The 25560-nt window shown below is 37.5% G+C and overlaps 2 protein-coding genes across 4 annotated transcripts in view; both read left to right on the top strand.

Annotated features, from left to right (window-relative positions):
* On the top strand, positions 1-22806 carry LOC107870035 (ABC transporter A family member 1). Of its 3 annotated transcripts, XM_047412350.1 has the most exons (41): positions 131-271; positions 455-515; positions 1935-2014; positions 2429-2606; positions 3230-3312; positions 4576-4792; positions 5815-6029; positions 6137-6197; positions 6323-6409; positions 6854-7086; positions 7166-7280; positions 7363-7452; positions 8077-8303; positions 8396-8508; positions 9091-9197; positions 9454-9516; positions 10500-10586; positions 10893-10991; positions 11066-11250; positions 11496-11550; positions 11653-11724; positions 11909-12616; positions 12700-12878; positions 13856-14066; positions 14577-14660; positions 16149-16190; positions 16283-16379; positions 16921-17048; positions 17152-17256; positions 18229-18375; positions 18872-19135; positions 19223-19358; positions 19972-20051; positions 20224-20331; positions 20539-20689; positions 20918-21054; positions 21144-21218; positions 21302-21605; positions 21690-21823; positions 22171-22229; positions 22315-22806. In XM_047412350.1, exons 3-41 carry the CDS (start codon positions 1956-1958, stop codon positions 22394-22396), a joined length of 5577 nt encoding a protein of 1858 aa, XP_047268306.1. In that variant the 5' UTR covers positions 131-271; positions 455-515; positions 1935-1955; the 3' UTR covers positions 22397-22806. The 3 variants fall into 3 exon arrangements, with proteins under 3 accessions (XP_047268305.1, XP_047268306.1, XP_047268307.1); XM_047412349.1 differs by lacking the exon at positions 455-515 and having other exon boundaries at positions 1-271; XM_047412351.1 differs by lacking the exons at positions 131-271; positions 455-515; positions 1935-2014 and having other exon boundaries at positions 2470-2606; positions 3234-3312.
* Positions 22807-23267: 461 nt separating this feature from the next.
* The window catches only part of LOC107872251 (cation/H(+) antiporter 28), a 6771-nt gene continuing 4478 nt past the window's right edge, over positions 23268-25560 (top strand). Inside the window, exons 1-2 of the mRNA XM_016719013.2 lie at positions 23268-24287; positions 24431-25426. Of these exons, the coding sequence (XP_016574499.1) occupies positions 24114-24287; positions 24431-25426 (1170 nt within the window). The 5' untranslated portion in view covers positions 23268-24113. The remainder of the gene's footprint in view (positions 24288-24430; positions 25427-25560) is intronic.

The following is a 25560-nucleotide window of genomic DNA, read 5'->3' as shown; positions in this document are numbered from 1 at the left end:
TAAAGAGAACTCAGTTCCAAAGTGATTCTTGTTCCTTTGCCCCAACCCCACCTCCACCTCCACCCCACCCCACCCACCACCCCAATGAACAAAAAGAAAGCTAACTGAACTTGGGTTTTATTCAATTTTTCTAAATTCTTGAATTTTGACAATCATGGAGAAGAAGGAGAAGGAAAAAAAAGAAATGAGGAATTCAAGAAGACAGCTAAAAGCTATGCTTAGGAAGAATTGGCTTCTCAAAATTAGACACCCTATTGTTACTTGTGCTGAGGTTAGCAGCTCATGCAAATTCATATACTTCAAAGAGTTTATAAAAATTTGGAAAAAATGAATAAAGATTGGATTTTTATCTGGATTAATGAAAAAAGATTCAATATTTTGTTGTGGGGTTTGCCTGAATTTTGCTATTTAATCATGGATCATTTGTTGACTAAAGTTCATATTTTTATCCAAGATTGTATTTTTGGAAGAACTGGCTTCACAATATTGGACATCCTTTTGTTACCTGTGCTGAGGTTAGCAGCTCATGCAAATTCATTTGCTTTATAAAAATTTGGAAAAAATGAAAAATGATTGGATTTTTATTTGGATTATGAAAAAAGATTCAATTTTTTGTTGTGGGGTTTGCTTGAATTTTGCTATATATTTTTGTCATGGATCATTTGTTGACTAAAGTTCATATTTTTATCTAAGATTCTATGTTTGGTGTTCGTGTCTTGTTGTTATTGAATGGAAGAATTGACTTCTTAAAATTAGACTCCCTTTTGTTACTTGTGATGAGGTTAGCAGCTCATGCAAATTCATATGCTTCAAAGAGTTTATTAAAATTTGGAAAATGAATAAAGATTGGATTTTTATTTGGATTATGAAAAAAGATTCAATTTTTATATTGTGAGGTTTGCTTGAAGTTTGATATATATTTTTGTCTTGGATCATTTGTTGACTAATGTTCATATTTTTATCCAAGATTGTAGTTTTGGTGTTCATGTCTTGTTGTTATTGAATGGAAGAATTGACTTCTTCCCTTTTGTTACTTGTGATGAGGTTAGCTCATGCAAATTCATATACTTCAATGAGTTTAAAATGAGGAAAGTTGATAAAAAAGATATTTTTTGTTTGTTATGATCAAGGAAAAAGAATCAAGTTTTTGTTGTGGGGTTTGCTTTAATTTGACTAAAGTTCATATTTTTAGCCAAGATTTTATATTTGGTGTTCATGTCTTATTGTTAGTTACTTAGTTTCTTTCATTTGGTGATCATCCTATTAATTCTTCTTTTGATGAAGGGAAAAAGAATCAATTTTTATTCTGTGGGGTTTGCTTGAGTTTTGCTATATTTTTTTATCATGGATCATTTGTTGCTTAAAGTTCATATTTTTATCCAAGATTCTGTATTTGTTGTTCATGTCTTGTTGTTACTTAGTTTCTCTCTATGATGGAGTGAGGAGATTATAGTTGCTTTATTTGGTGATGAGCGAGTCAATGTGAATGGTCGTATTGGACAATTAGAAAGTGTTGCACTATGTAATCTACTAATATGATTCAAACTCTGATAAACTACAGTATGGAAAAAGAAAAAAAAATGTTCAGACTTTATGTTTTTGGCTTCGACATTACTTTGGGGATGCAGGAGCCTGGTATTTCTGTAGAATCTGTTTCTTTCCCCTTCTTGTGATTATCCCTTCATTAGTTACTTGAAAGTTCTACTGTTTTAGCTACTGTTACTGCTTGAAAGAAAATGGCGCTTCAGTTCCAAATAAGTTGGGGTCAGCTATAACTTGTCTGGGACTGAGGGGTAGTTGTTATTTTTGTAATCAAATGCCCTTAAATTTTATGTTCCATTTTCCGTCAACTGAGGTTTCTTGAGATGTCATAGCTTTTTATTGCGAGAAGAGGGGCTAATGATTTCTTTGTAAAATAAATCTTCTAATTACAGATTTTACTCCCAACTCTCGTAATGCTGTTGTTGATTGCTGTGAGGAGTAAATCTGATATCCGCATCCACCCAGCTCAGCCGTATGTTTTCTCAACTTGCTTTTAACTACTCGTAAAAGATTTGTGTTCATGGCGTTTCTCTCTTTGTTTTCATAGTACTTGTTTCTTTTGGGAAGGCTGAAAATGAGGCAAGACTAAGTTTATTTAGGAAAGCATGAAGCTCTTTTTCCCTTCACAATTAGTTAAATGAAGCAACGTGATCTATTTTCTAGTGTTACACTTTCCATGTGACTCTATAATCATCGTGGGAGATTGAAGCGTGTCTGTTATATACTACTAGTTGTTGACAACGTCTTCTGTTTCGTCCATGCTGGTCCGCTGATACTTAACGTTTGTTAACCATATCCTGCTTAACAAAGCTTTCCTTTTTCAGTTGGTTCCCAGTACTTATGTCAAGATTCTTCTATCTGAAATCGGTAAACACGAAATCTGTAGGTATATCCGGAAAGGTTTAGGGATGTTTGTGGAAGTTGGAAAAGGTGATGCTTCTCCCCCTTTTAACCAAGTTCTGGAGCTACTATCGGCCAAGGAGGAGTATTTGGCATTTGCACCTAATACAGCTGAGACAAGGATGATGATCAACATTTTGTCTATAAAATTTCCCATACTGAGGGTAACTTCTGTGATTTACCTCTTACGGATATTTCTTCACTATATTTTTCTCTAAATTTTTAAATCAGGTCTTATTTTCAAATTATTAAGACGATGGCACCGATCACTTGACAGTTGATAAATCTGTAATGTGGAAAGGGCATAATAACTTCGAAATGGAGTTTATTCTTTTTTTATTATTATTATTTTTTACATTTTGTGCTCTGGTGTAAAAGCGTTTCATTGTATGTCCACTGGCTCTTTGGGAGTTTCTCGGTTATAATAAAAAGTGTTCCATTGCAAGTCAATGGTTCCGATACCTTGCTTTCCGGAGAAATTCATATGTAATATACTTTACCTTTATTTTGGTATCTTACCCCAAGTCAATTTCATTGTTCTATTTTGGCTGGTGGGCACGAGGTTAATTTCGTTTGGTTTATAAAGGGCCCGATGCAATGATAAATGCACTTGTATCTTGAAAGAGAGTGACTGATATCTGCTAGACGGGGATTAAAACTGATGCTGATCAGCATTTCGTTGGAAGCATGTTATGAATAACTCAACTTACTGTCTGGCCATCTTGTAGTTTGGTGAATGTCTTCTAGATTTTGTTTCAGATGATGCTTAGGATTTATTCTTTTGCAGCTAGTTACCAAAGTTTACGAAGATGAAGCAGAACTTGAATCATATCTCCGTTCGGATCTTTATGCTGCGTATGACCAAAATAAGTAAGTTATCTTTACACCTTTATTTTGGTATATCCTATATACGAAGATATGGTTTGGAAGTTGGTTGTGATGATTGTTTTTAGTGAGGTAGATAACTTTATTACTGTTTTGAAAAGCTCCTGTACACAAGCAGTACACAAAAAGAAGTTGGGAAACCTAGATCAAAATATTTTTCTTTACAGAAATCTTCTATGCAAATAGCAATCTCGGGGGTTCCCCGAAAAGAAAGTAGACTCGAGGCTATTCCTCAGATGTACAAAGTCATTTTTCTTATAACTGTGGTGTCCGAGACAGCTCACTTGCACCTCGACTAATTCCACGAGATACCTACTATCACCCACCTACTGAGGATAACTCTGTCCACCAAGGTTTGGACCACCAAGGTTTGGACATATGGGCAGAAATCACCTAGTATCATTGCCTCCGCTTGGATTTGAACCTGAGACCGCGTGGTTCTCAATCCACAAAGTTATTTTCAATTCCTTCCAACACTCTTCTATTTCTCCTTTCATACTACCCATAAGGCCTAAAGGGGCAAACTCCCATGGCCGTGGCCTTCTCTGCCTGCTTTTTTATGCCTAACTGTGCGACGGGGCTCTTACTATACCTGGTATGACCCATTGTATCCTGGACCAATCTCCAGACCCGATGCCACCTGACAAAGTGGGTGATATGATATAATAACTTAGGTTGGATATCTTAAAGAAGTCATATAGTTGAGACAGTTTATAGTATGTCATTGTTGCATGAACTGTTATATGGATTTTCCACCGTGTTTGAACATAAAAAAGTTTAATTCTTTAAAGTGAACTTACCTACTTGACTTTCCTCAGATTACGTTGTTCTGAAAATTTACATTGGCAGTTTATAATTTGAGATAGCAGATGGCTTTTTAAATATTAAGTTGCCTCTTCATTTAGTATATATATGTATCAATACTTTATGTTTCATACCTATCCTAAAAATAAAATAAAAAGAGACCTATCAAAACAATTTATGTTTACATAACTACAACATAGCCGCTGCTTCCGTGTAACCAATATTTTCGTTTTACGATCTTGCTGGATGTTGTTTTACATTTCATTGCTAAATGTGAAATTTAAGTTTTTGATACGTACTTGTATGATGGAAAATATTTTCTTTGGGAGGTTCCATGCGCCTTTCCTTATGATATTCCTTATGATATATTCATGTTACACTTTCATATTTAGACTAAAGGATAAAGTGCCAAGTTATCTTTCCTTTTTCTTGCTTTTTTTGTAGGAACCTTACAAACCCCAAAATCAAAGGAGCTGTAGTATTTCATGAGCAAGGGCCTAACTTATTTGATTATAGCATACGCCTAAACCATACATGGGCGTTCTCAGGATTTCCTGATATTAAAACCATAATGGACACAAACGGTCCGTTTCTGAATGACTTGGCCTTAGGCGTCAACAGCGTACCAATTTTGCAATATGGTCTCAGTGGATTTTTAACCGTAAGAGTTCGTTAACCTCTCTGCTACCTTTCGGATCCAATGGTTATGTTAGTCCTTTTAATTTATTTATGTTCACATTTTATTGTTAGTTCCATGTAATATTTGGCTTGAATTTTTTAACTGAAGTACCCAATCCACACCTAGAGGATGTATTGAAGACATAATAAATTAGTAAATATCTTGCGAGTTGGCGGAAAAGACTGATGTAACAAGATATGTGTTGTCTGCATTAAGATCTAACACTTGTCGTATTTATCCTCTTTGGCTGCTTAGTCTTTCGGATGAAGTGGAAAAACAGAGTTAAATATGATCGTATGCTTATATCGTCTACTTGACATATCCCGGTACAATTATGTTTCATGAAAATGACTAAAGATCTCAAAATCAATTGGCAGGTTGTAGCTTAGAATTTCACTTCCACCCCCAAATAGCCACATATAGTACAGTTTTTTTTGACATTTTCAATATCCTGCTTGTATTTCCTTATGGTCGTTACATAGTCACCATTGTTGGAATCGTCCGACTGCAAAAATATGAACTCGATTAAGATTACTAGCCACTAGGGTAAAGGAAGCTATATGAATTGGTTGAAGGTTGTTGGATGAGTTATCTTGTTTCTAGGTGCAGGCCACTTACAGTATGCTTGCATATTAATTCTTAAGTGAATGTCATATGCATTTTAGTTGGATGAGTTGTCTTGCTTGTGCAAGCTACTTACATGGTACTCTAGCTTACTGATTTTGAAGTGAGTGTCATATGCATGGACTCTAAGATAGCATGAAGGCGTTGATATGGAAGATATTTTTAATCTGTGGTATGATGGCCAAGTATTCGCGGTGTAACTTTGCATCATACATTAGGACAAGGTCGAAAGGAGACAAAACTTTGATGACAGTGGTACCTTTTTTGTGAAGTAGGAATTTGGTGTCTGCAAAATGTAATAGACGTGTTCAACGAAGTTGATAAGCTGATGTTGAGAATGACCACGTGTTTAAATTTTTTTTCTTTTTTTCTTTTCACAGCTCCAACAAATCATGGACTCATTCATAATATATGCTGCTCAAGAAATGATGACGAACTCGCTAGAGTTACCTAGCCACTCTCATGATTTAGATGCCCAACTCAAGATACCATGGACACAGTTTAGTCCTTCAGACATTAGACTTGCTCCATTTCCAACTCGTGAATACACCGATAATGAGTTCCAGTCCATTGTCAAGAAAGTCATGGGAGTGCTGTATGTGAATTCTATATATCTCTTCTTTTTGAGTTCATTTTGACTTTCTCCGCTTATATATGTTTTCCTGTGCTTTCATTCTCATGCTTTGATATATTGGTTTGTAGGTACTTGCTGGGGTTTCTTTATCCGATTTCTCGTCTAATAAGTTATTCTGTCTTAGAAAAGGTATAGCATATCTGAAAAAAAATTGCTCGTCTTTTTTCCCGAAAACTTGCTCTTCACTGTCTAACTTAATTGCAGTCGTGGAAGTATTTTTCCTAACATTTATTTTTGACATCTTTGATCTGTAGGAGCTCAAGATAAAAGAGGGCCTCTACATGATGGGTTTGAAAGACGAAATATTCCATCTCTCTTGGTTTATAACATATGCTATTCAGGTAAATATGCAACATTTGTGTCCCTTAAGACTAATTCCCCCAACATAAGAAAGACATAATTGCCGGTGCTCGCACACATACACCAAAACCAGAAGAGGTGGAAAAGTAAGAAAGAGAGAAGCTTTCTCCTGTTGTATGACTTTGTTTAGAGAAGCTTTCGTATTTACTTCTAAATCTTTTGCTAACAAAGGAAGATAAAACGAATTAGTTTCTTGGAAATTTTAGACATGGTGTCCCTCACTTCTACTGTTCGTGAATGAATTGGATCACTGCATTTCCTTTTTCTCCCTCTGATTTTAGCATCTGACATTTTTTTTTTTTCAAAACCCTTGTCATGCACCACATCATGTCTGAGTTATACTGCTTATCTATATTGTTTGGTTTACTGATCTTTCAAGACATAGTCACGTGTACTATGTGTTTAATATTCTGTTTCTTTGGCAGTTTGCTCTTTCGTCTGTGCTACTTACAGTATGCACCATGACCACACTGTTTCAATACAGTGATAAGACGTTGGTGTTTGTGTACTTCTTTTCCTTTGGCCTCAGTGGAATAATGCTCTCATTTATGATTTCCACATTCTTCACAAGAGCAAAAACCGCGGTAGCTGTTGGGACCCTTACTTTTCTCGGGGCATTCTTTCCCTATTATACTGTCAACGACGAAACAGTCTCCATGTTAGTCTTCATTCCATGTGATTTTGTAGTTACAGCGATATCTGCGGTGCATAAAACTCCTTGTTTATTTCTTATGTAGGATAGTAAAAGTGCTGGCTTCTTTCCTTTCACCTACGGCCTTTGCATTAGGATCCATCAATTTTGCTGACTATGAGCGTGCTTATGTTGGACTCCGGTGGAGTAACATGTGGCGTGTATGTTCTTTCAGATGTCTATCTTCTTTTCTTATTCATTTTCGGTACTTCACTGTCTTGCTTACTTATATTATGACTACAGGAATCTTCAGGAGTGTGTTTTTTGGTCTCTCTCCTGATGATGTTACTTGACAGTCTGTTATACTTTGCAGTTGGTCTGTATCTTGACAAGGTAACTCTTCTGGAATTTGTTAAATTTTTTAAAGAAAGATCGTCTCGATTCTTCTTTCTTCTCCCTCATCTCCCAAAAGTTCCCCAGTTCACTGTAGTTGCTGATTTTTCCTTTTTCGCTTTGGTTTTCTTAAAATTTCTTTTTAAATTTGAAACGGTCATTACAGCTTGCTAATGTTAGGTTCCTGTTGGTTTTACCTATTTTAGTCGTTTGGAGTGGGTAGTAGAGCGTTGTTTCGATAGTCTTTCTTCACTTGTAGTCGTACTGTTACTCAGGGTGTCCTTTGATGTCTTTTATTACCCGTTGTTTCTTGCACTTCGATTATCGTGTTATTTTGTTGTAGTTACGTTTCTTTTTTCAGTATGCTTTGACATGATCTCTGTAGTATTTGACATGACTTCTTTACTCCTGTTAATTCTTTTTCTTGAGCTGAGGATCTCTCGGAAATAGCCTCTCTATCTCTCAAGGAAGGGGTAAGGTCTGTGTACACTCTACCCTCCCTAGACCCGAATTGTGGGGATTACAGTGGATATGTTTGTTGTTGTAATCGTTTGGAGTGTTTTATGAAAGCTGCTAAAAGGTATCATTAAGAATGAGTTTGAGAAGTTTTACTTATCCAATCAGGTCCTCCACAAGGAGAACGGATTTTGTTACCCATTGCGTTCCCTTCTTCAGAAGTGCTTTGGAAGGAAGAAACCTACCGGAGATAATTATGCATCCACCTCGGAAGTCAAATTCACTGAGAATTTTGATGAAACGAGTAGTACTGATTTTATAAAAAATGTATCAAGTCCAAGACCAACTCTAGAATCAGTGAGCTTGGAGATGAAGCAGCAAGAATCCGATGGCAGGTAAACTTGCGTCATCTGGATTTCTAAGATTTTAGTGCATATATGCAATAGGTGTTTGTTTATCTTACAGTGATACTTTACAATATTTCCAGATGTATTCAGATCAGGAACCTGCGAAAGGTGTATGCGACAAACCGGGGAAACTGCTGTGCTGTTAATTCTTTACAACTAACTTTATACGAGAATCAGATTCTGGCACTTTTAGGTATTCATGATTGGTTGTGTCTTCCATTTTCGGCGACTTTAATGGAATATTAATCTCTAATTTACCTGAAAAAACTGGTTAATAGTCCTCAAAGACAAATGAAGGTTGAGAACAAGTTTTGCAGGACCAATGAATAGTTTAAATTTGTACAACTGGAATGAACTTCTGATTGTTATATCTCTTTTTCCTCTTGGTTTATATGATCACACAATGATGCCATTAGTAGAAAACCATGTACTTTTAGTGTCAAAAAAGAAAACCATGTACTTTTGTAAGGTTTTCTATTTTTTCTGAACTTATATACAGTTGCGTTTTCGCCCTTCTTTAATGAAATTTATCCAAAAAAAAAAAGGAGATCATGCAATGGTCTGTGAAATCTTTCGTCCGACTTTGTCAGAATGTGATCATATTTTCAATTGACTTCTGCTTCACAAATTTTTCAGGGAAAACTAGCTTCTTCAAGCTCTCTTGAGTTTCTTGTTTGTTTTTTCTGGCCTTGTTTCTGAGAACTAATTCTTGCCTTGTTTATTTCATTTATTTCGGTTGATTTTGTTGATTAAATATAACTTCTTTATTTTGAAGGACACAATGGGGCTGGTAAAAGTAGTACAATAGCGATGCTTGTTGGTCTCGTTTCCCCTACTTCTGGAGATGCTCTGGTATTGGGGAAAAACATCTTAACCGACATGGTAAATCACACATTGAGATCCTCATATTTTGACAAGATTTAGAGCCTTGAAATGTTGATATCAGCCACTAGGAATTATGTGTACACGTATTTTTGTTCCTGTTCATCAAACCATAATGTAGAACTTGTTTATTGGATCATTTAGCTCAATGAAATTGATTGTGGTGGTTTCCATTCTCTTATTCTTCATCTCGAGTATCGTTCGTTCAGACCTTCAGATACTTTGGTTATCTGACTTAGTTTTGTTGCTTTAACAGGATGAAATACGGAAGAGTTTGGGAGTCTGCCCTCAGTATGATATTCTTTTCCCAGAATTAACTGTAAGCAAGTTATTTGAGTGTCTCAGTATGATACTTCCCTCTTCACGAGGATTTCAGTTACCTTTGTTATCCACACGTGCGTCTGGTTGACTGTATTAATTCTGAAGTGGTGTCATCTAGAAATATTCACTTCATTGTGTTCTGCATGTGTTTCTAATTGACTGTGCTTTTATTGAGGCGGTATCATCTCTAAATGTTTCCGTATCCTTCTATTGAAAAGCTAACTGTCAATCAATTAACTAAGCCTTAACCCCAAACTAGTTGGGATCGCCCGTATGAAATCCTCTTTCTCTATTCTGCTATATTTGTGCCCATTTCATACCATTATTGATACATAGTTTCTTTTTAAGGAAAATTGGGTTCTTTGAGTCTCACATTTCTATACACGCGAACATAAAAGTATTCAGCTGGAACTAAAAGACTAAAGTTAAGCATTGTACTTAATGTGATTGTATCAACAAGTAAACCTTTATCTCAACTAGTTGGTAGTCTATCACTATGAAGTTCTCTGAGGAATTAGGGACGTCTATTTGGTTTATCTTTGATTAATTTTTGTAACGGAGACATATCTACCTCAACAAATTTGCTCTCTATTTCTGAAAAGTTTTATTTTCTCGTCTGAACATTGCAAGTGGATAAATAACACTTGATTAAAATCAATTAAAACACCAGTGTAGAACCAAAGATTTCTGAACACTTCTAGTGATCCTATTAGTTCTACAACAACAACATACCAGTGTAATCCCACTAGTGGGGTAAGTAAGTTTTACTACATAATGATGATATTTCTATCAAGCCTTCGATGCATGATGATGTTTTGGGAGGTCGCCTATACTCCTGTTGCTTTGTCCATTCCTCTGCTATGTTTCTATTTCTTGTTTCATCTTTTCTTCTTTTTAGAGGTTCACGTGCTCTATGCTGTTAATTGCGAGTGTAAACTGTCCCATCTTCATAACCATATCATGCTTAAATGATTTCTCCAGGTGAAGGAACATTTAGAAATATTCGCTGATTTAAAGGGTGTTTCAGAAGATTCTAAGGAAAAGGCTGTGATTGAAATGGTTGATGAAGTGAGTTTTTCCCTGAGCACTATTACTATAAATGGATTACGGTGCTATATCTTCTTGAATGTAGATTAAATCATCATTCCTGGACAAAATATCTAGTATCACCTTTTTTCTAGTTAGATGAACTAGTAGATTTTAACCTGATTGATAGAGCACTAGATATTTTTGGAAACCAAAATGGCTAAAAGAGGTCCTATGTTGTAGAATAAATAGTTAAGGTCTAAAGTTTCCATCGCTTAATTCAGAACTCATCCTTTTGTGCTTGATAAACTGACTGTGGAGAGGATTTTGTTCTTTATGTTTGATAAGGTTGGATTGGCAGACAAGCTTAATACTGTTGTTAAAGCTCTTTCCGGAGGTATGAAAAGGAAGTTGTCCCTTGGGATAGCTCTTATAGGGAACAGTAAGGTTAGTACAAGTTAAGCAAATTTGTTCATCGATTGTGCCTTGAAACTTCCTGAAAAATTTAGTCTACTTCTTAGGTTATTATTCTCGATGAACCGACTAGTGGAATGGATCCATACTCTATGCGGTTAACTTGGCAGCTGATTAAAAGGAAAAAGAAGGGAAGAATCATATTACTTACAACACACTCCATGGACGAAGCTGATGTGCTAGGAGATCGGATTGCTATCATGGCCAATGGTTCTCTAAAGTGCTGCGGGAGGTGTTTCTCTTTGCGACTGAGAACATTTTAGTTTAGAAAAAAAGATTTCCTCCACTCAGGGGTTATAGTCTTTTTAGAACACATGGCTCTAGGAAAGGTGTACTCTGCTACCCTTGTGAGGAGTGGCCATTTTGAGACTACTTGGCCATCGCTGTAGCCATGAGTTAACTCTGAGGAAGTTCACGGTTTTATAGTTTAATGTCCTTTGTGGAATTTGTTAACTTGAGTTTTAATTTTCTTGACAGTTCAATCTTCTTAAAACATCAGTATGGGGTTGGTTACACTCTTACTCTTGTTAAGGTATGCTCGTCTTAGCTTGCCTAACACGTCTAGTAAAGTTGGGGATTTACTTTCTCGAAATAGTTATTTTTAAGATTCTTGGTGTATTGCTACTTTCTTCAGACTGCTCCAGGTGCCTCAGCAGCTGCTGATATTGTTTACCGTCATGTACCTTCTGCAACATGTGTGAGCGAGGTATTTTTCTTTCTTCAATATCTCACCCTATAATATCTTTCATATTGGTGTGTTTTGGCTATGGAATTTGATCTAGAACACCGACTTGCATATTGAGCTCAATCACATAAAACAACGGAGGAAATGAAAAACTTTATTACGACAAGAAACTTTTGTTTACAGTTAAAACTTTCTACTATTGTAGGTTGCTGCAGAGGTGTCCTTCAAGCTTCCCCTAGCATCCTCATCTTCATTTGAGAGCATGTTTCGGGAAATAGAGCGCTGCATGAGAAGATCCAACCCTGAATTTGAAACAATAGGCTATAGAGAGGTAGACAATCTTGGCATTGAGAGTTATGGCATATCTGTCACAACTTTGGAGGAAGTGTTTATGAGGGTTGCTGGTGGTGACTTTGATCAAGCAGTGCTCCTTGAGGAGAAAGCGGATCCAAATTCATGTGATTCCATTGATCTAAAAGTGTGCGAAACTAATGCTTCAAAGACATTCTTCCGTTCCAAATTATGTGGAAACTATTTTGGAGTCATTTGGCTTATGGTGAGCTTAATCGGTTCAGCTTGTAGTCTAATCTGGGTTGCAGTTTCAAGTGTCATTAGGCTTGTGATGATGCCGTGCTGTTGCTGTTGTATACTGTCAAGATCTACTTTCTGGGAACACTCGAAAGCCCTACTTATTAAGAGAGCGAAATCAGCTCAAAGAGATCGGAAAACAATTGTATTCCAGCTGTTAATTCCTGCTTTCTTTTTGCTTCTTGGTCTGCTGTTTCTTAAGCTTAAGCCACATCCTGATCAGCAGCCGGTCTTCTTAACGACCTCGTACTTTAATCCTTTATTAAGTGGCGGTGGTGGAGGTGGTCCCATTCCTTTTGACCTCACCTTTCCTATAGCAAAGGAGGTCTGTTTACTATTTGCGGTCGCATCTGTACTCTTTCTAATAATACTTAAAGGTTCTTCACCTACAATTCTTTGATTTTGCAGGTTGCCGATCATATCCAGGGAGGCTGGATCCAAAAGTATCAGGAGACAACGTACAGGTTTCCTGATTCTACTAAGGCGTTGAATGACGCCATAGAAGCAGCAGGATCAACTTTGGGTCCTGTCCTACTTTCGATGAGTGAATATCTGATGTCTAGCTTTAATGAATCTTATCAGTCGAGGTAAGTCTGAAAGTCATCTAAGCTTCAAAGGTGTTGTACATTTGTTGTATGTTATTTTTTTAGACTGGGCGAGTATTTTACTAGTGCCCCAAAAGGAAAAGTATCAATAGTTCATCCCTACGAAGAAACGGATCTAGAGCCTAACTCAACCTCAAAAGCTAGCTCCGAGGGGAGGAGGATTGCCCAAGCCTTATGTTAGAGTGGGTAAAAGTCCATTCCCCAACCAATGTGGGACTTTTACCCACTCTAACGCCTTATAAAGAGACCACCCATCTCAGTAACCACCAATGTGGGACTTCTTCTCATTCTTTAACACCCTACCTCACGCCTAGAACTGGACATCTGGTGCGTGGGCCATTTTAATTTGGGGGTCCAACATTGGGTGAGGTGGGTCCTTCTCTGATACCACGTAAAGAATGACTCTTGGGCCTAACTCAACTTCAAAAGCTAGCTCATGAAGGGAGGATTATGAGGCTTGAGCAATCTTCCCCCTTTGAGCTGGCTTTTGAGTTTGAGTTACACATAAGGTCCATTTCTTTATCTGATACCATCAGAGCTAGGCCCACCCAGTTCATTGTTTCCGATTTGGGCGCCCCCCAACTTATATTGTCCACGCTTCAGATGTCCAGTCCCCGGCGTACAAGGGGGGTGTTGGAGTCCCACATCTGAGGGTTAAAAGGTACTTGGTCTCCTTATATGGTCTTGGACAATCCTTCCTTCATGAGCTAGCTTTTGAGGTTGAGTTAGGCCAAAGATCCATTCTTTACAATCCCTGTTGTATTTTCCAATGTTGTAGCCCCATGTTATTCGCACTTGATGTCTAGTTTAAGCTTGTTGAAGTTTATGTAAATGAGGGACAAAGCCGTCAGGATAACGAGAGTCTAGCACACCCTGCAATGGCTATTTATAGCTTAATAGGTCTGCCAAATGAATTAGATTTTCTTCTTTAAATCACTTTCATGCTTATTCTATCGCAGGTATGGAGCGATAGTCATGGATAATCAGACTGGTGATGGGAGCCTTGGGTACACTGTTCTATACAACAGTTCTTGCCAGCATTCTGCTCCAACATTTATCAATTTGATGAATTCCGCAATACTTAGGCTAGCTACACATAATGAAAATATGACTATTCGAACTCGTAACCACCCTTTGCCGCAGACAGCAAGCCAGCATCAGCAACATCATGTATGATTTGCTATCATCTTATCATTGACAAAATTGTAGTATGCTATCAAAGAACTAGCAATCACGAAGTCATGCTTGGTGGGCGGTACATTATTCCCCGCAAATAAAATTAACATGATAATCTGTCAAAGTAAATCTTGGATTTAGTGGTTTTGCAGATTGTTTCGCGGGTTTAAGTTATAGATGCTCTATGTAACTAGTAAAATATCATCTATGACATGGCTTATCTAACAATTCATTTTGATTTGATGAAGTTTTATGGCTATATCGTTTACTATACCTAGACTCTGTACTTAAATTTTGCGCAGATTACTAATGCGTGAAGCAAAGTCTTTTACTACCGACATGTACTCTTTTTAACCATAAATAGGTTGATGAAATAACAAGTAGTCAATTTCCATTTCAAAATATTTGAATATTGACTCTACTGCTTTGTGATACATCAGTCAATGATGTAATTCTCAATTTGCGTCTTTTATGGTTATCTTGTATCCTTCATTTGTGTTATAGGATCTGGACGCTTTCTCTGCTGCAGTTGTAATCAATATAGCCTTTTCTTTTATTCCTGCCTCATTCGCGGTGGCGATTGTCAAGGTAAATTTCTTTCTCCTAGCAAATTGTATTGCATTCGAGAAATGATATTTATCGGTGTTCTTGATTCTTCCACCCAATTCAGTTCCTTTTTTGTGGGTGGGTGCGAGTTTTATGTGATAAGAAGGTACCTCCGAAGCTTAAAATCAAGTTCTACGGAGTGACAGTCCGACTGGCTATGTTGTATGAAGTGGATGTTGGCTGATTAAGAATACTCACATCCAAAAGTTGAAGGTGACGGAGATGAGGATGTTGCGATGGATGTGTGGTCATACTAGGAAAGATAGAGTGAGGAATGAGATTATTCGGGAGAAGGTGGGCTTCGGTGGAGGACAAGATGAGAGAAGCGAGGTTACGTTGGTTCGGGCACGTGATGAGGAGGGGCTCTGATGCTCCAGTACGGAGGTGTGAGAAACTGGCTATGGATGGTTTTAGGCGGGGTAGAGGTAGGTTGAAGAAATATTAGAGGGAGGTGATTAGGCATGATATGGAGCAATTACAGCTTACGGAGAACGTGACCCTGGATAGGAAGGTGTGGAGTACGCGGATTAGGGTAGAGGGTTAGGGGATGGGAGTGTGTTGGTTATAGTAGGGGAGCATTCTGTATTTGTGTCTGGAGTTTCTTGTTCGTGGTGTTGAGTGATGTCGATGATTTCGGATAGATAGTTTAATATTATCTTGTGGCAGTAGTACTATCTTGTGTCAATGGCCTCAGGGACAATTATGTGATGCTATTCAATCCGGATCAATAAAAGATTAAGAATAGTTAGAATGGGATTCCAACTCAGCACCTTTTGAGTGAGATTTTGAGAAGAGTTGCTCTTTGAAGAGCACAGTACGATGAAAGTTGTAAGTGTTCCGGGGGAGGGGAGGAGTTATTGTCTATCGTTGGCCTCTATGGTAGAATCAAATTCCTGTGATTCTTGGTTAGTTGACTAAGAGCGGATGGGGCGGGCAAGGAGAGCGGCATTGATATAGGTTCGATTCATCAATGTCGGTATCTCAGTCACTGAATCATGAAGTTTGAGAGTTTGGGACCAATGCAGTGAATGGTGGTGGGTCTGGTTGTTCCGGGGACAGCTTTCTGGTACGGCTATTGGCCGTCCTAAGCCGGGGGTCTATCGGAAACAACCTCTCTACTTCACCTGAGGTAGTGGTATGGTCTGTGTACACCTACCCCAGACCCTACTATGTGGGAGTATACTGGGTACATTGTTGGTGTTGTTGTGCGAGTTGGGTGGATCCAACTCTGATTGATTGAGAACTTAAAGAGCTCAGATTCTAGACATGTATGAATCTAAACACATTCACTTAATATTCTGACATTTCTCACCCATAAAAATGGCGCTCATCCATGATTGGCATGTTGATTTGTTCTGGATGTTATTTCATCCTAGGAAGAGTGATATCTGTAATTTGCTTGAGTTGTCAAGGTAGAACCACTCTGTTGACTGGAAACCAATTGTATATATTTATGTCTTTTTCCTACAGGAACGTGAAGTGAAAGCTAAGCATCAACAGCTAATCAGTGGGGTATAGTTGCTCTCTCTTCGACGTTTCTTAGTCTATGCCACGTTTTAAGAATTGCTTTCTAAATGATGTTTTCATGCTCCTAAATTCTGCAGGTGTCCATACTCTCATATTGGGCTTCCACTTATATATGGGATTTCATCAGCTTCTTATTTCCTTCATCGTTCGCATTAGTTCTATTTTGGATATTTGGTATGCTTCAGCTTTTCCATCCGTCTATACGTAAAATGAGTTTACTTCGAATGACTGATAGTCAAGAATTCATTAAGGACTTAGAAGTTTAAACAGAACTTCAAAAAAATTCACTCTACATAAATTGTAAATTCGCTCTTAGATGTTTTTTGTATGAGAGATCTTTGTCATTTCATAGTACTAGACTCACGTTACTCGATCCCTCATATGAGATTGAGATAAAAACTGGATAATACCTATACATTACCCATAGTAACTCCGCCCTATCTAAACTGCATTAGTTTGGCGTTTTGGATATGTGATGACAGAAAAAGATTGTTTAGAGTCTCACATTGGTTGAGGGTATGTGATTCGACTTCCTTGTCGTGGAGGGTTATCATGGAACGTTCTTGATTTTATCTCGTTAGTTCTGTCCAGTTTGTGACATTGTTGTCTTTTCTCTATTCAATACTACATAACGTTGTATGATTTTTGTTTGTTCATATTACCTTCTTTTTAAACTCTGATTTTGCTATCCAAATAACATATACTGCTTCTGTAGGTCTTGAGCAATTTATTGGAAAGGATTCTCTAATCCCAACAGTTATGTTGTTTCTCGAATATGGACTAGCAATTGCTTCATCAACATACTGCCTCACATTCTTCTTTTCCGAGCACAGCATGGCTCAGGTATCTGTTTTGCAGGATATTTGAAGATTTGAGTCGTTTTTTATAGTTGATCCTGGTACCAATATAAAACAATTCTGATCCGGATATCGTTTTTTACGTGCAGAATGTTGTCCTCCTCGTCCAAGTTTTCACTGGCCTCATTCTTATGGTTCTTTCCTTTATAATGGGACTTATAAATTCAACGAAACACTTAAATTCTCTGCTCAAGGTTGGAAAGCCTAAAATATTCTTTTTTTGAATTACTACTCCCTCCGTCCCAACTTATGTGGCACCGTTTGAATTGGCACAAAGTTCAAGAAAGAAAGGAAGACTTTTGAAATTTGTGGTCTAAAACAAACCTTAGATAACTGTGTGGCTATAAATCATTTTATTAAGGGTACAAGGGAAATTTTAAAATTAAGTTGTTTCTAGTTATAGAAATAAGATATCCTTTGTGGGACAAACTAAATAGGAAAGTGTGCCGAATAAATCAGGACAAGGGGGAGTACATTATGTTATATGTCTTGGTAGATATGGTTTTAGCTTTTGAATTCACGGGCATTCTTTAGAATGATTTCTTGAATTTATTTGATAATTGTCATTTCCCATGCATTAGGCTATGCCTACTAGTCCGTAACCTATTGGCTCTCCTACTCTTTGATGTCTAAGTTAGAAATATCGTAATGCATTTTTCTATCACAACCTTTGCTTTGTTGGACACCTGGAAGCTTTCCCTAGATAACAGTAAGATCACAGAATGACTACTCTGGTGATGCCTGAACATTGTGTTCGAGTATTTTACAAGTTCTAAATCAATGATCTGGAAGGAGAAGAAAAGCTATATAAACGAAAAGATGGAACATTTTAACACTGTACTATCAAATGTACCAAAAGAATACTCGTGAAACTGGATGATCGTGAGAGCTTGTGCTTTTTGTCTATCATGCTTCTCTTTCTTGATAAAAAGACCTCCTATTTACACCACTGTATTGTATGTTATCACCAATGGCAATAACAAATGAAGTACTTTAATTGGATTGTCGTCTAATTGGATTGTCGTCTAATGAGATATTGTTTCATTTCAAGACATTCACTGTCTAATTACGTTCAAGTGATGTCTCTTCTTGTATTCAGTAGCACGTACGTGATTAACTCTCTCAAAATGAGTTAATCTTACTAACAAGGGACAAATCTTTTCCAGAACTTCTTTAGATTGTCACCGGGATTTTGCTTCGCTGATGGATTAGCTTCATTGGCGCTTTTAAGACAAGGGATGAAGAATGGATCTAAGGATAACGTTCTTGACTGGAATGTGACTGGTGCTGCCATATCATACTTGGCTGTCGAGGTAGCCATTTCTGTTTACTCTAAATAAACTTTATTGCGGCTTGATCATCTCATGTAAGAAAAAAGTGCATGTGTGCTGTATCTTCTGGTATAGTTTTTGTTTATATTATCCCCTGAAAAAATGTGACATTCATGACCACTTACGTTCTCCAGATCGTATCATTTATTCTAAGATATGCTAGATTAGGTGCACTTTTTCTCTCCACTGACATAAGTTACCCTGCTGGTTGCGAGTTTGAATCAAGCCTCTGACAAAAGCCTGATATTTAAATGGAGACGGGTAGAGAGACAGGTCATTATTCACGTAATTTGGAACCCTGTGCTACTGGTCCTCGAGGATTTAGTAATCACCACAAAACTGTTTCTCTTAGCACAACTATTGCCTATTGCGTCTTCTTCGTTATTCACTCTCTATTTTTCTTCCTTGCTCTCTGTTCGCAACCTCATTTATAGCCTTTGCTAAGATCTCTTCTGATTTTGGATATCGAACAATGCAGGCTATTGGGTATTTCCTTTTAACGCTGGGATTTGAATTCTTGCCTCAACAAAAAAGGAATCTTTACAGAGTTCGTGAGTGGTGGAAAAGCTTGGGAAAATCTAGGCATGCTCCTTTCTTTGGGTCTTCAGAACCTCTTCTTCGACCATCCTCAGGGGATGCTGCTTCCGAATTTGACGAAGACGTAGATGTTAAAGCAGAGAGAGATAGGGTTTTGTCTGGCTCAACTGACAATGCAGTTATCTATCTTCGTAATCTTCGGAAGGTATGAAGTCTCTTTCCTGTTCCATCTCGAAAAGAAAATCTCTTTCCTGTAGTTCAAACTGTTCGATTTGTATGCATCTTTTTTCAGGTCTATCCTGGAGGGAAGTCCCAAGTTGCAAAAGTTGCTGTCCATTCGCTGACTTTCTCTGTTCAAGAAGGCGAGTGTTTTGGGTTCTTAGGAACTAATGGAGCAGGGAAGACGACGACCCTGTCCATGCTATCTGGTACGATTCTGTTCTGCAGTATTATATAATGTTATATCTGTGTGGCTGTCTTGCATCCAGCTGTGAATATATGCATGTTTGTGATAATAGATAAAAGTCTACGCTTTACGAAAACCACTTTGTATTTGTATCATCAATTGCTGGGAAACAGCCTGGCTAATTGGTTGGTTTTAAACAGACGCCCAAACGTGGCGTCAACTGGCAAGTACGCACTCCAACTTTGAGAGTGCACATCTAGACACCTCAACTTGGTCTCAGCTGACAACTTAACACTTCATCTCGACCCCACTGTATCTCGTGGACACCGGATGCTGACGTGACATATAAATTTTGGAGATGTCTGGATCATTTTGCAAGTTTTGTAGTGTTCAACTACACAGTGGAGACAAGTTGAGGTGTCTAAATGTGCATATTCAAAGTTGGAGTGTTAAGTTTCCAGTTGAGGCCGTTAAAGTGTCTATCTATGTATTATGCCATTTTATTATGCTGTTTTCTAAATAGTCCATGTTTTTACAATGCAAAACACGAAGGATATTTCATTCTAACTATTTATGTCTGTGATTTAAACTACTTATCCTGTCATCAAATATGCCTGCTGTACTTACTATTGCAGGAGAAGAATACCCTAGTGATGGAACGGCCTTCATTTTTGGTAAAGATATACGTGCAGATCCCAAGGTTGCTCGTAGACATGTACGTATTGTTCTTCTTGTATAATGAACCCAGTCACATTTTGTTATCGAAAAGTAGATAACAAAAAATGAAAAAATTAAAAGAAAGAAACGATACAGTTAGATCTAAGATATTTTCAAAATGAAATGTCAGCTCTATAGCTAATATGCCCTTCTATGTATTCGCCATGCAGATCGGATATTGTCCTCAGTTTGATGCTTTACTCGAATTTCTAACCGTCCAAGAACATCTTGAGCTCTACGCAAGAATTAAAGGAGTACCGGAGTATGATCTCGAAGATGTATGTCTCTCGTGGTTTCATGTGTCCAAAAGTGTACTCGTATTTGATGCTATCATAATTCACCTAAACTTTCACAACTGCAAATTAGTCAAAAAAAATTCTGCCGATTTAGTTACTTGAATGAGAGTGAAAACATTCTTATGTCTGTTAGCTGAAGTGGTCTTTGTTGACCATCAAATGGTTGTTAACACTAATAGATCTTAACAGGTTGTTACACAAAAGTTGCTCGAGTTTGACCTGATGAAGCATGGAAATAAACCATCTTTTGCCTTAAGCGGAGGAAACAAGCGCAAGTTATCTGTTGCAATTGCAATGATTGGAGATCCTCCTATTGTCATTCTTGATGAGCCATCCACAGGTCGTTAGTTACCTCTAAATTGCTGTCCTCCTTATGTCTGTATTTCTTTTCCCTTACAATAATCGAGGTAAACAATAGATAGTAACAGAAATCGAAGGTCAAGAAACTACAGGAGCAATATTACGACTACTAATATGAACGGAAAGCAAGACAACGCATTGCTACTTACTTTCTACCCTAATACATGCTTCGATTACAAATCTTGATGTATATCGTCAATTTTTCCAGGTATGGATCCTATTGCCAAGCGTTTCATGTGGGAGGTTATATCTCGGCTGTCAACTAGACGAGGAAAGACCGCTGTAATTTTAACCACTCACAGCATGAACGAAGCTCAAGCTCTGTGCACAAGAATCGGGATAATGGTACTGAACATTGTACTTACGTTGACTACATGTATTCGAAAGGCCGTTTCAGTGATTTTTTTTTCCTCTTATTCTTTATGCATCCCAAGGTTGGAGGCAGTTTACGGTGTCTTGGTAGTTCGCAGCACTTGAAAACTCGCTTCGGGAATCATCTTGAACTAGAGGTACTTGTGGCCGTTGTTTTTCCGCACTCATTTTCAAACATCATTATATTCGCTGTTCACTATTTCTGTATCTTATTCTTCAGGTTAAACCAGTCGAAGTCAGCTCTATCGATCTGGAAAATCTCTGCTTGATAATTCAAGAAAAGCTATTCGATATTCGTCCTCATTCTCGGAGTATACTAAATGACATTGAAGTTTGCATAGGAGGTACTAACTGTATAGTCTCGGAAGACGCCTCGGCGGCAGAAATAAGCTTATCGAAGGAAATGATCATGGCTCTTGGACAATGGTTTGGCAATGAAGAAAGGGTGAAAGCATTAGTATCTGCAACTGACGACTCTTGTAAGATTTTCGGTGACCAGTTGTCAGAACAGTTGGCTCGTGATGGTATGTCAACCTATATCCTTAAGTTGCCTCCAGTTCACCGATAAGTGCGACTGACTTGCTCATCTCTTTCACGAATCATGCCAGGTGGACTCCCGTTGCCGATATTCTGTGAGTGGTGGTTGGCTAAGGAGAAGTTTACCAAAATCCATTCGTTTATTCAGTCTTCGTTTCCTGATGCAACATTTCAAGGTTGCAATGGATTGAGTGTCAAGTATCAGGTAATGCCATTTGAACACGTCGAAGCTCTTTTTCAGTTTTAAACTCTGCGTTAGTTGATGTATAACATGATGCTATTACACCATCCATACAAAGTCTTTCTTTTCGAACCAAGAGCGCGTGCAGACAACCAGTGGTGTAGCCAGAAGGTTTACGGAGGGGTATCAAAATATAAAATCGTAGAAACAAGGGGAATCAACATGTAGTGTTTAACCTACGTAAACAGTGTAATCTTCCAACGACACCCCTTAGCATAAGCTGGCACCGCCACTGCAGACAACTAATACGTAACTTTAACACGTGGACATCGTCTCTTTCAGCAACTGATGAAATCTTAAATTTGTTTCAGCTGCCTTGTGGAGAAGGTCTTTCACTCGCTGATGTTTTCGGGTACATAGAGAGGAACAGGTACACTTTCCTTCGTACTTTCTTTTACAATGTACGTTCTTATTTACCTAACGCTCATCAAGTTACAAACTTTTGGAATCGACAGAAACCAACTCGGGATATCAGAATACAACGTCAGCCAATCTACACTTGAGTCGATATTCAATCATTTAGCAGCAAGCTCCTGAATACTCCTTACCACATCCGATCGCATTGTTCCCCTCTTGTTTTTTCTAGTCGAAGAGGGCAAAGAGCACAACATTTTTTTACAGTACCGTCCATCAACATGAACATATAAAGGTGTATATATGCTCGAGTGACAAGTCTGTCGATGGCCTCAACGTGTTCTTCCGGTCATTCCCTAAATGTAACGGTTCTTTCGTGCTGCATAGTGAATATGATATCCTTGACACATTGTAAAATGTAGCATTTTCAGATCATGTTATTGTATTCATGTGCAGCATCATGAGTTTCTGTGATGACCTTAGATGTTCTGGGTCGCACCGCGCTACACTGATGTATTCAACGAGTTTATAGCCTTGGTCGACTGGCTTGGTAATCTTTGAAATTTCATCATGATGGGGATAGATCATTGCAATTGTTGGTCTTCAAGTTGTATCAATTTCATTTCTCTATCGCATAGTGGCAGAGTCGGGATTTTCACCTACGGAAATTGATAATATAAAGAAGTAAAATTGATAATATAAAGAAGTAAATATACAAAGAAGTTGAGGGAATTTAACATCTATTATATATACTAAAGAAATCGTTCGACCTTTATATATATAGTGTACGAAAGGATTTGGATGAATCCGCTTACATCCCTTTACTCAGTGGCGGAATCAGAATTTTTATTAAGGGGGTTTGAAAATCGAAAGTAGTATATGTACAGACAAAATAATTTTAACCATGTATAAATAGTATAATTTTTTGTCGAAGGGGGTTGGGGTGAACCTCCTAACTCCTAAGCATAAGGTGGCTCTGCCCCTGCCTTTAGCTCCGCCCTTGCTACTAAGTGCTTCGCAAACACTATCTAATAAAAATATCATTATCTTTAACTCCGAAATAAAAAAATATCTATACGTTTTATTTTATATGACGATACTGATTAGAAGTGTGTTTACAGAAGGAATATTTTTTTACACAAACTAGACATGTGGTTATACAGCCAAATTTCTCTATAACGCGTTGTTGAAGCAACATATTTTAATTTTTTGAATTATTTCGCGAGTCTATAATACGCTTTTTTCTTTTAAAAGAAAAATAATTCTAACATAACTAAATATAACAAATATGCTAGGAATGTAAAGTAAACAAGACATTTTATATGTAATTGAAAAGAATAATGCAATCAAATAAGATTAGTTAGTAATTAATAAACATATTAAGCACTTTTAATCCATGTAGTTAGTTAAAAAATAAATAGGATTAAGAGGATATCCACCTTTTAAGGAATACCAAAATAACATTGGATTCATTTTCTCTTTCTGCAAATTTGATCATCTAACTAAAAAAAGAAAGATAGAAATGGAGTTTTATTGAAGTAAAAGTCACTAATTTTATCGAGACATCGCGCTCTTGAAGAATAACAATTGCCAGTTCGTTCGTTGTTGAGCTAAGACCACTAATTTTATTGAGACATCCAGCGAAGAATAACAAATAGCAGTGCATTCGTTTTGCCATTCTGTGTAAAGAATGAAAGAAATGGATTTTCTGAAACAGAAGACCACTAATTTTATTGAGACATTTAGTGATCTTGACAATAACATATAACATTGTGCATTCATTTTCCTGAAACAGAAGCCACTAATTTTATTGAGACATTTCCGTTCGGGAGGAATAACAAATTAACAGTGCATTCGTTTCCTCTTTTTTTTTTTTTCGTGTATCGATTTGAAGAAAGAAATGGATTTCTTGAAAAAGAACGATACAAAAGTGGCATGTCGAAATCAGATTACCATAAGAATTGCATCAATGTCTATTTACCTCTTAGGTTTCTTCTTCGCGATGTTCTTATGCAACTGTGTTCATCTTCTTCTGCGTCCAATTTCCCAGCCTCGTATCATTGCAGAAGCCATCGTAAGTGTAGCAGTTCGTTAGTTCTAATACTTTTTGTGTGTGTATGTGTATATATATGTAAGGTCTCTTATTAAAATTTAACTTCATCGTTGTCGTTGTTTAGTAGTTGTTAGTTTGATCACAAATGTTTGAATTGAATACAGGTGGGATTGTTACTAAGCAATCTTGAATTCGTCCGTAGAAAGTTCTTAAACGACGTTGAAGTCCAGCAGACGTTGAATTACATTGTGGATGCTATTATGGTATGTCACATGTTTGTCGTCGGATTAGAAATCGATCCGAATATCTTCCTACAAGTGACATTACCAGAGGCAAAAGTTGCTTATTCAGGTGTACTTACAACATTTATATTAGCATGTCTCATAACACCACTACTCAATATCTCTAAGCAATCGAACGGTGTATTCAGTTCGTGCCTCGCGATCGTCCTGGCTGGTACAGATTCGCCTTTGTTAACGCGACTGATCACCGATCTCAAGATTGGTAAATCAGACATAGGTAGGTTCATCGTTGAAGCCGGGATACATTCTGATGTCGTTTCAGTCTTGCTAATCGCTGTCGGATTTCTCATTTTCGATCCTGATAAGAACTTCCAGAGCCGTGGCGCGATAACGATGATAAAGATGATGGCGATTCTGGTTTTTCAGACACTGTTAGCATCAAAGGTGGTACCACCTGTTATGAAATGGGTGAATAATGAGAATCCTGAAGGGAAACCTATGAAAGGTTCGCATCTGGTCGTTGCGTTAGCATTTATAATCTTGATATGTAGCATGTCACCTCTTGTCAACTTCACTAAAGTCTTGAGTGCATTTTTGGTTGGATTATTTATGCCAAGAGAAGGAAGAATATCAAAAATGATGATTGGAAAAGTGAATTATATATTTAGGACAGTGTTTTATCCATTGTTTTTCTTTTGGGTTGGTACAGAAGCAAAACTTTCTGAATTTGAAGGTGGTAAATTGGCTACATGGGGGAAAATAATAGTTCCATTTGTTATATCTACAATTGGTAAAGTTCTTGGTTGTGTTGTTTCTGGTTATATGCTTGGATTTCATTGGCCTGAATCAGTTGCTACTGGATTGCTACTCAATATCAAGGGACATTTTCAAGTTTACTTAGCTATTAACGCGTACCGTGTATGTCCGATCCCATCGCCTTATTGATCATAAACGACATAGTACATAAACGTGTCCTTTAACTTGGTCTCAACTGGCATCCGTGTCCTCCAACTCTGAGTATGCACAAGTAGGACATGTGTGTCTACTCGTCT

The sequence above is a fragment of the Capsicum annuum genome, chromosome 5 (genome assembly GCF_002878395.1).
Source record: "Capsicum annuum cultivar UCD-10X-F1 chromosome 5, UCD10Xv1.1, whole genome shotgun sequence".
In the NCBI taxonomy this organism is placed as follows: Eukaryota; Viridiplantae; Streptophyta; class Magnoliopsida; order Solanales; family Solanaceae; genus Capsicum; species Capsicum annuum.
The sequence above is the reverse complement of the archived record's forward strand: the minus strand, read 5'-3'. Positions and strand labels throughout refer to the sequence as shown.